Below are 10,871 nucleotides of genomic sequence, written 5' to 3' on the forward strand. Positions count from 1 at the left end.
TTCCCTGTCTTAACAGATGTATCAATTATGTTGAAACAGGAAACGCATCTTTGGGAAGAAGAGATTAGAACCTCATCCCAACATAATCCAGGTGATCCGAGCTTTTACATCCTCTGTGCCTTTGCTGCCTGGAGCTTATACAGACTATCCAGATGTTCTCCCATTAAGTCTGAACCCCCAGGGGATCGGTCACAGCCGCACACTCTTCTTAGTGATGAAAAAGTAAGTAGGGAGGAACTTTTTAACTTGCTCAGACTTGTCACATGACCGTTCAGTGATGTTTTGGTTTGGCTTGTTTCTGAAGATGAGAACGCACTTACAGAGCTTTGCCTTTTTTTTACCTTTTTCTTGTTCCCAAGCTTTTAACTTTTGTCAGACACTGAAAGCTTGTTCCTCTTCATAGTAATAAGTTTCAGTGAATTCAGTGAAGGAAGAGGGAGCACTTCTAAGTTTTCCAATGCACTTGCTCCACCTCTTCAGTTGTATGCCTGTACATACCCTGTATGCCTGTACATACAGGGTTGATGCAGAAGTGACTCACTAACTCTGGCCTTTCTCTATTTTTTAACTGCCTTTTCCTTTGCAGAGGGCATGTCATGGCATTTACTGGACTGAAGCACTTTGTAGGGAGATAGCTCCATTCCCCTTTCCTTCTTGCTGCTTTGAGCAACCTGGCTCTGGAAAAGTGCTCTCACTGCATTGTATCTCATTGCTTTCTTGGGCTTGCTTATGGTTTCTGCACTAATGCACTCAAAATACAGAATGAAGATTAAGAGGCCCCCTGCAAATAGGACCGTGTGTGTCATGTTGCCAAGTATAGGCCTCTGGAGGGAAGTGAGTGAGTGGACAGAAACTAGTAAATGCCATAGTGAGGTATTTTCAGTCAGATGCCTGTAACACAGAGATGAATGTTAGCTCTAGAGCTCCAGAATGCTAATACACCTGCTGTCTCTGCAGTTATCCCTGCACCCTGCGCCAGTACCTGCAAGACAGGACTCCGGATGTCCACCTCGGCACCATGATGATTTTACAGCTGCTGGAAGGTGTGGACCATCTCGTTCGACATGGAATAGCCCACCGGGATTTAAAATCAGACAACATCCTCGTTGAGTTTGATTCCGGTATGTAACTTGATGAGTACAGTTGGACAAAAGTGAGTTCAAGGGAGTAATTTAACTAGTGGCAGGGGGCATGCCTGTACTGACCTAAGCACCAGAGAAAACACACCGTGCTTGCTTGTGCTAATGTACATTCTCGGTATGGCACAGCTGCTGTTTGGGGCATACTGTTATGGGTGAACTGGTGGATACATGCCCAGCAGGGCTTAAAAAGCAGCCATGTTACAGGGGATACTGGTACTTTCATAGACATTAGGGCTGGAAGGGACCTCGGAAGATCATCGAGTCCAGCCCCCTGCCTGAAGGGCAGGAAGTCAGCTGGGGTCATAGGATCCCAGCAAGATAAGCATCCAGTTTGCTCTTGAAGGTGTTCAATGTAGGTGCTTGAACCACCTCCGATGGCAGGCTGTTCCAGACCTTGGGGGCTCAGACAGTAAAGAAATTCTTCCTTATGTGCAGCCTGAAATGGTCTTGCAGTAGTTTATGACTGTTCAAACTTGTCATCCCTTGGGGCGCTCTGGTGAACAAACATTCCCCCAGATACTGGTGCTCACCCCTGATCAGCTTGTAGGTGGCCATCAGATCACCCCTGAGCCTGCGCTTTTCCAGGCTAAAGAGCCCCGTGGCTCTCAGCCTGTCATTGTAAGGTCTGTTTTCCTGACCTCTGATCATGCGCGTGGCTCTTCTCTGCACCCTCTCAAGCTTCTCCACATCCTTTTTGAATTGTGCAGCCCATTAACGTAGAAACAAATGGATGGGGGATATTTTCATGGCAGGTGTGCCCCGGCATGGTCAGAGACTGTATAGACCTGCTTGAGCTCCTTCTGGAAGACCCAGCCACAGTATGTAACTGGGAAGGAACCCGCCTGAGAGGTTACAGATTTTGCAGCATCTGGGAAGTGATTTGGTTTCCCTGAACCCATTTCCCCATCTGAGAAAGGGAGATATTGCTTCTGACCTGATGGGGCGTTGGAGGATGTTTGTGTCACGTTTGTAAAATGCTTGGAGATATTCCAACATAAGGTGCTATTTCGGTGCAAAGCACAATGGGCAAGTATGACTGCTTGCTAACTGCGCGATGCCAGGAACCATGGGCAGGCAGTAGCATGCAGTGCTCCATTTATGAAGGTCTAAGGTGTGTTTGCTTCATCTGTGGCTTGCCAGGCAGTAGAGAGCATTTTCTAAAATCCCACAGCACAGATAGGTTAATAATGCAGCACCTTAGGATCATTAAACATTAGTTGAGAGCAGAGGAAACAAACAGACTGTTAAAGCCAAAAGCACTTTCATCTTGTTCCACTGTCACCCTCTTTAACTGAGATTTTAATTACCTGAGCACTGCTTCAGCATGACTGAGATACTAATGGACGGGAAAATACAGCAGGCACCCAGGACTGTGTAATTAAAGATCCGATTGTAATTCCTCCAGAGGGTTTTCAACAGCTCTCCTGGCAATTTTGGTTTCTGGAAGGCAGCTCCTTTCCGGGGCTGTAGCAAACAAAGTTAGGATAGATTTAATACTTCAATTTCTATAGATCAGGGTCTGGAGATCAATGATTCTGCTTTGCAGTTTTTCGCTCATCACCAGGACAGTAACCATTAACCAGAGCAAACATTCACCGACTCCTCTCTTCTGTATTTGCTACAGATAAAAAAACCCTAAAACGTTCCTCCACCCCCAGTTAAATCTTAACCTTGCGTGTCTTCATTTCTGTCCTGTTCTAGTGAAGCTCCATTAGACCTGACACACCAGTATGACTCTCGTATCATTCAACGGCAGCTCTGCTTCTTATGCCTGAGGACAGAACGCTGTACATGCTTCTGTTCTGCCCATCAGGCATTTGTACTTGCTCCCATTTAGCGAAGTGTCTGAATTTTAATGGGAACTGTATAGATGATCTTGAGTGTCTTGCTTCACATAACCTCAGAAGGAAAAAAATCACATACTGCCTCACAGTGAGGCAGAATCACTGAAACCTTGGTATGGATAAATGGTACTTTTCACAGAGAAATGGACAAATTGCTTTTCCTTTACAAAAATCAAAGCTTCTAACTATTAATACTGAAGAGGGGAGAGAGGGAAAAGAAATTGTGGCTGGAAAGATCCCTATGAGGAAAGATTCCAGTAATTCATAATGACTGGCAGTTAGGTACAACCAAGACCCCAGTGCACACCTGGGTACAGTGTTAACTCATTTACTTTTGTGTCCTTAACAGTTGGCTATCCCTGGCTGGTGATCACAGATTTCGGTTGCTGTTTGGCTGAAGAAAATACTGGCTTGAGACTGCCTTTTACCAGCTGGTATGTGGATCGGGGAGGCAATGGCTGTCTTATGGCACCTGAGGTAATTCCTTCTGTAATGGTCATCTCTGTTTGGTAGTTACAGACTTGATCCCAACTAAATCCATGAACATTTTGCCATTACATTCAATACAAGTAGAATTAGATCCAGAATAACAGATCTTGGAGGACTCTCAACTATCCCCTTCATTATATATTCTTTCCCACGACACACTGTAAAATATTTGAATGCTTGCTAATACAGTTTATCAGTCTGTAGCCACTTTAGTACTTGGTAAAGGTCTGTCTGTGACTGGTTATATAGCCATTCTTGCCTTAATGTAATATATTGGTTGTTGGAGGTATTGTTGCACTATCCAATTTCTTTACTTGTTTGTCCCAGTGGAAATGCTGATCTGCCCCTTATAAGTGTTTTATGCAGAGAAGTAGATATACCAAGACGTCAAATATGTTTATGCCATTTATTTAAACTTTCCCATATGTCTCCTATGGTGCCTCTTCTGCAGGTGGTCACAGCACAACCTGGTCCAAGCATGGTGATTGACTACAGTAAAGCAGACACGTGGACAGTTGGAGCTATTGCATATGAAATCCTTGGACTGTGTAATCCTTTCTATGGCCCAGGGAGATCCACTCTGGAAAGCAGAAGTTACCAAGAAAGCCAGCTGCCAGCACTGCCAGAGGCTGTGCCATTTGAGGTGAAGCAGGTAGTGAGGATGCTACTTCTGCGGGATCCCAGCAAGGTGAGAGCTGTTGCGACTGATTTTGCAAGCAGTTTCAGGTGGTGCGTCACTGTCCAGAGTAGTGTTGGTAGAGTGCTCAGCCCAGCGAGTTGCCCAGTCCACAATTGGTGCCCCTTGATGCCACCGCAATTCAAATGACTGTAGAAAACTGTCATGGGACATCACTGACAGTAGGATACAGGATCCACTTCTTGACACTGAATGGTTTTGCAGGTTGCAGTGAAGTTGGGTTGCAGGCATGTAATGGACCTTGACTGATAGGGCTCGAACACAGGAGCCACGTAAGAGCCACAAAGTGCTAGTCTGAATGTGCTGTGGGGCTGCAAACAAACGTTTCTATTTACCTGCTAACGACTCACGTGTGATTCAGCAAGATGCCCATATTTTCTCTCCCCTCTCTCGTTTCAGAGACTATCTGCTAGAGTTGCAGCAAACGTGCTTCACTTAAGCCTCTGGGGTGAACGAATCCTGGCTTCAAAAAACCTGCATCTGGACAAGATGATTGGCTGGCTTCTCTGCCAGTCGGCTGCCACTTTGCTGATGGAGGGACTGGTGGACAAAAGCAGGGTAGAAACAAAGATGAAGATGTGCTTCCTGGCAAACCTGGAGTACGAAACCCTTTGGGAGGCAGCATTTTTATTGCTGTCGTGGAGAAGCAGCTCTTTGTGAAGGGTATAATTCTGTGGGGAGCCCTGCAGTACATAAAGGGCACTTCCTAATAGCACTTGGTTATCTACCTAGTATTTCTACCTATCTAGATCCCTAGAATGCTTCAGAAGGAAAATCTGAAGGCTTGGGGCATGTGTTATATAAGAGGGGGAGAATGCATCAGGTTATACATGGTTTCATTGGGAACCCTGTTTAATTGTTACTGTTATAGCAAGATATGGTGCTATTTGGGAGATCTTTGGCACAGTGGTTGTTTCCAATCTCCGCTGACCTACGGGCACAAGAGAGTGCAAATAGTATGCTGTGGGCAACATCAGGCCTTGCTTTCCCTGTCAGCCTGAGTTTTAGCTTTCTGATTTCCTCTGGCCACAGGCAGCGTTAGAGGATCTTGAGGGCAATGTGTCTGCAAACTATGGGTTGTGGTTGCCGGTTTGGAAGCTATCCAGCCAGCTTCATTCACACCTGAGAATTTGGATTTGACACTTGAAGAAAGTTCTTTTCAAAGGGGGTTTATTCACCGTGGGGGCTGTGCTTCAGCTACCCTTGACAGAAGAGCCTTGCAGTTGCACTTCATAATCAAATAGATTTTTCTGTTCAGGCAATGAGGAGAGTTGAACTCATGGGACAATATAAAATCTTAATCTCATTCTTATTGCAGTCATATTCCTCTGCAGCTGTAGTTATAAAGTGGCAACCAAGGGCTTTGTTATTGAGCTGTTGACTTGAGGTGCTGCATTAGGAGCCGGGCAATTTTCTCGTGACCTGCAAAGAAAGTAGTTATATGTGAAATGACAAAAATGCATGTGATACAGAGCTATCAATGTCTGCTTTCTGAAGAGAGCTTGGTTTATACCTTTTTCACCCCTTAAAGGCTTCACGCCAGTTATAATAGCCAAATACAGTGTCATAAATCAAGCTCATCTCTGCATGGGCTAAACTGGAACATCAAATCCAGATACCCTACACTTAAAAAGTTTGGATTCCCAGTACTATCCATGCCTTCCCTGATCACTGCAAGTCAGTAACTTGAATTTTTGAGCTAGTAATTTGCCTTCAAGAACAGGTAGATCTTGCTCTTTAATTAGAGCTAAAGCGCTTGCCAGAGATCTTTTCCTAGAGAAGCATGCAAGGCCAAAAGACAGGGCACCTCGTTTGAGAAAACAGTCAAAGATGGAACAGGGGTTAAATAGCAATAGCTCTTTAAGGAGTTCTGTGTGGCTACTACATTCTTTATTCTATAGCCGGTTTTCTGTTTAATAATTAGTGGTAGCCTGTGGTTGTGGGGTAAAATGCTCGTTTTTAACAGGCAACAGTTGTTTGAATGAAAGCAGTTAGACCTCCTAGCTGTGAGCTGTGGGTGTTCAGAAGTTGAAGAGAGTTGTTTTTGCTTCTTTGCACAATAAATGAACACATGGGCTCTGGCAGTGAAAAAAAATGCTTTAGCTAATTTTGTCTCTGTTCTTTGTACCAGGGGCCCAGTGACCTGGGGGTTGAATCTGCCTGGCACTTTGCCTTACAAATTCACTGTTCTGCAGCATAGCAAATATTACTGGCCTGAGATCCTAAAAGGCCATTTGCTCCCTTCAAATCCAGCCACCAGGACTTGGCTTATTCCTTTACTCCACCCATGAGGATGGCAGTTAAATCCAGGCTCTTCAAAAACCAGCTCGGCACCCTTTAAAAGGAGCACTGTGGGCATTCCCCAGCTCTTTTTAGAGGGCTCAACCCAAGTTGAAATGTTTTGAATACGTTCTTGCTCCTCTTATTTCATGGAGATGGTTGGAACTGTGTGGCAAACCCCAGATAGCTCTTAGCCTATGAAAGGATCAACAAAACAAAGCCAAAGTCTGGGAACACCTGGGAAGGTCATAGTAAATACTTTCCATGGGAAAAAACTGTAGAACTGGTGTGGAAATGCTGGCTTCAATCATAACTCACCACTTGCAAAAATCTCACAGTTTGGTGCAGTCCAGTCTAATTGTGGAAGGTGATGTTTATAGCAGCAAATGCGGGGTGCATGTGGGCTTTATTCCAGATGGAAAGGGACGAGAAAATTCACTGGGCACTTCCATGGACCAGGGCTGCCTGCCACCAATTCTGCACTGTTGGTAGCAAAACAGGACTCTGCTCCTTCCAATACCTCCTTCTGTTGGGTATCTCAAGGCCTGTCTGTTGCTGGTGACTGTGTGTGACACAGATCTTTTTTTTAGGCAGTTCAGCTTGTGAGGCTTTTGCCCTTCAGGCATTTTTTGCCTCAAATTTATCTAAATTCAAAGTTGGCAGGGACCTGGAGGATCATCTAGTTTAGCTCCCTGCAGTGATGCAGAAGGTGCTATCCCGAAACACCCGAATCTGCTCTCCTGTACGGTGCCAGCGTCTCCCAGCAGCATTGACAATCTGTAGGCTGACAGCAAGGAACTGGGAAACAGCATTGATATCCCTGAGATAAAGGTGAAACAGCAACTCCTTTTCCTGACTATAAGCCCATTGGGGTCCCTCCCTGAAACAGACACGCGCTCTGTGTTTCATAACACAGCATAGATCTGAGGGCTGATGCTTCTCACATGAGGATCTACTTACCGTGGTTATGCTGCCTAGTTGAAGTCACTGAGTTGTTTGCTGAGCGCTGGGCACCACCAGAGTCATTTTTCTCCTTGCTTTCATCCTGGCCAGGTTTCCTGTCAGTTGTTAACTCTTGGTGTCTCCACTTGAATGAGGGATTAATAGGGACATGTGATAGAGCTCCCCTTTATGTCCACCTTCATTTTTCACTCTTACCTGCAGGACTGAAGCTTCCGTCTAGATTTATTCCTTGTGAAGAAGCACGATGTGATGTCCCACCGAGAAGCTAATGTGTTTTTACACGTGTATGTATTCCTGTTTTCCCTGCCCCTCTCCCCAGTCAGCAGTGCAGTAGGGAGCAGAAATGTGAACAGAGCTTTTGGAAAGACCACCGCTCAGACTGTAGATGGACTCCAACCAATCCAGTATCCTGCCTTTCCCAGGGACTAGAATCGTCATCTGCAGTATAAGGTGAAGAGCAATCTGTGGGGTCTGAAGCTTAATGTGCTGGGAGCTCTTGACCCCTGCAGGCAGTCTGCTGGCATCCTTAAGTAGGAGGTTTAAAAGATGCATTTGTTGTATAGTCCTTGCTACCTACACTAGGTGGTGGTTTGGGGCTGGGGCTCCTTACAAGGAAAGTCATGATGTAGAGGACAAAAGTCCATTTGCAAAGCAGAGTTCACAGAGGGATTAAATAGACGTTCTTCCAACTACATCCAACCGCTTGATTTCGGTGGAGGGGAAGGGGAAGGTAGTATGATGCTGGACTGGACTAGAAAGGCACATTCCCAGTAACTATTGCATGGCCACATCCTGATGGAACGGCTTGTTTTACAGAAGCAGTGCTCGTCTAATAAATCTCTCTATTCCGACACTCTTAATACTTCCCCTACTTCCACTCACCTTCTGTGGACCAGCGCACCCAACAGCCTTCTCTCATAGTCCGAGTTAAGCCTGTCGGGCATCTAAAACCTTTCTGAGCCTGGTGTATCCAATCTGGTTTGACCTTGTTCAGCCCAGCTGGTAAGATTAGAACTGGCTAGAGGACACGTCTACTGTGTCGTAACTTCGGGGTTGTGAGTTTTTCTTATTCTGCATCATGGTGGAAAAGAACTTCCAAAGGGTCTCGTGGAAATGGAATGGTGTCAAAAAGGCCATTATTTGCAGCTGGAAACTGAGCGTTTTCGATTGGGAAAAAGGCAATGGATATGGGAGATTGGGTCAAATCCTTGCTCCATCTCACAGTAGGGGGTTTTAAGCCCCTGATTACTCTGGCAGAATCGGGGACTTGACCCAGGTTCCCATATCTCAGGGCAGCACCCGCGCTGCTAGGTTGTCGCGTGTACATGTCTCGGAAATGGAGACCCAACAAAAACCGACGGAGCTGATGCACCTCCACAGAACATCTGGGTTTCAAGAACATTCCTGCCTGCTCTGGCCAAGGTAGTTTTAAATATAAAATGACTATAAGTTCCTGCTCTTGAAAACAAGAGTGGGAGTTATGAAAGAAAGTTATGAATGAAAGTACCGTTGCAGGACTGTCGTAGCAACATATTTTGCCCTCCATTCAAGGCTCCACTGACGGCTTCTGGCCACGACTGGTTTTCTGCATGATGGTTCCTGCTTTGAATGCTTGGATCACTATGGCATAGACTGAGAATGCGATAAACTCTAGACTTATGTCTGCTTCCCATCTGAAGCCTTTTTTGCTGACTAAGGTCTTGGCTACCTTGATGCCTGGATTCAGGGTAAGTCACTGGTGGCCATCTGCCAGCGTAGCTGCCCTCAATGCAAATCTCTCCTGCAGGAAAGGAGAGCGGTGATCTGCATTGGTACAGATTACCCGGGTTCAAGCAAGGTTTAAGCCCTACTAGCTCAGATTGCAGCCTCCTTTGCATATTCTTGGGGACTTTGCCAGGGTCATTCTAGCTGGTCTCTGACTGGGGCAGTTGGAGAGTTGAGTTTGGGGAGACAAAATAGCAAAGATTCGAGCTCAATCAAACAGACGTGAGAAGTGAAAGAAAAAAAATCCTCCTTTCCTAACCCATTGCTTTGCACTGTTTATATAGCTGCCGCATTTGTCCTCTGTGGGGAGGCGATGGCAGGGGTGGGCAGGTGCTCCTTAGGAATCTCTTGGTGAAGTTCACAGAACGGCTGCAGATCCTTTCAGCTGTTGGATGCTTAAAAAATGTTGTATTCGGTCAGCTGCATAAGCCAAACCTAAGCAGGTATGAAAAGAGATGGATGTGGGTGTGGGGTAAAGGATCATGAATTAGCACCCTGATGAGAGGCTGCCTTTTCTAATTGCTGAGCATCAGGGAGATTCCCCACATTAAGGGGCAACGTGCTGGAATCCAGGGTCCCTTTCATGCAAACCACGTTTCAGAAGAAGGGGAGGGGGAATCGGCACTTTCTCAGCCACCAGCCTGAAAACCTCCTGCCTTAAAATAAGGTGCCTGGCTCAGTGAGCGGCTGCCACTTTTTTTGCACCCTTCCCAAAGGACCGTGCTTATACATTACATGAATTGCGAAGGCATTCAAGTCATTTTATCTGCTACCAGGATTCGCTCCCTATCCGCCGTGAAATCCAGCTCAAAGCTCTCGTTCAGAGGCATTCTCTTAAAGGCTTCCCACTGGTGTGGTTTTCTTAGTGGCTTTCCTTGTTTCTGCTTACTCATCTGTGATAATATTGCTGAGGTCGGTGGGGTGTGTGTGTGTGTGTGTGTGTGTGTGTGTGTGTACACATATATACACACAGGCACGCGCACACGTGTGTGTGGGCAGGGAGGGGGAGACATGCAGGCACTGGGAAACGCTTTATAGTGAAACCATTGTTTTTGCTCTTTGTGCAGTAAATTCTGCCTTATTTCCAGACATGGGGTGAAGCCACCGCTCTCTCACCTCTTCCTAGGACAGCTTAACTGGTGCCCTCAACTGAGGCTCTCAGGAAGAAGCTGGTCAGAGGGATGCTCTGTCTCACCCTCCATTTCCCACCCCCAAAGCCAGGCCACACATTGAGAGAGTTTTATTTCCTCTGTGAGATGTGCTTTGGGGCTGCTCTTTAGCTTTCTCCGTAGAAACGTGGCTGGTAAGTCTTCCAAGAAGCCATCACAGTTGCGTCGGGGGTGGCTGGAACGGAGACCCCCAGGCCACATCCTTGAGCACATCCCAGCAGGGCCTGGGAGGAAACCCGGGACAACGTTTGCCCTTATTTCTACGAGAGCAGCCTGCTGAGAAAACAGGCTGCCTGCTTTAGACTGGAGAGTTTCAGGCTGCAACCTGTCTCTGACCTGAATTAAAAGCATGGCCAGCTGCCATTAGCTGGACCAGTTGTCCCAGCACTCGGCTGAGGAGTTTTCCTGCAAACCCCAAGAAAATCTAATGCAGGAAGAGACTCCATTTCCCAGAATACAAAGCGTGTTGGAGGAAGGGCGGGGGGGAGGGAAAAAACAAAAAAGAGGAGTTGGGAGTGTTGGA

General features: G+C 46.3%; 1 protein-coding gene across 2 annotated transcripts in view; it reads left to right on the forward strand.

Annotated features, from left to right (window-relative positions):
• The window catches only part of PINK1 (PTEN induced kinase 1), a 17,926-nt gene extending 11,647 nt beyond the window's left edge, over nucleotides 1-6,279 (forward strand). For both annotated transcript variants that reach the window (XM_090023799.1, XM_090023798.1), the window contains exons 4-8: nucleotides 40-222; nucleotides 958-1,121; nucleotides 3,336-3,463; nucleotides 3,927-4,163; nucleotides 4,572-6,279. In XM_090023799.1, the coding sequence (XP_089879925.1) occupies nucleotides 40-222; nucleotides 958-1,121; nucleotides 3,336-3,463; nucleotides 3,927-4,163; nucleotides 4,572-4,832 (973 nt within the window). In that variant the 3' untranslated portion in view covers nucleotides 4,833-6,279. The remainder of the gene's footprint in view (nucleotides 1-39; nucleotides 223-957; nucleotides 1,122-3,335; nucleotides 3,464-3,926; nucleotides 4,164-4,571) is intronic.
• Nucleotides 6,280-10,871: the final 4,592 nt, after the last annotated feature.

The sequence above is a fragment of the Crocodylus siamensis genome, chromosome 12 (assembly GCF_052110815.1).
Source record: "Crocodylus siamensis isolate JL-2025a chromosome 12, ASM5211081v1, whole genome shotgun sequence".
NCBI classification, from domain to species: domain Eukaryota; kingdom Metazoa; phylum Chordata; order Crocodylia; family Crocodylidae; genus Crocodylus; species Crocodylus siamensis.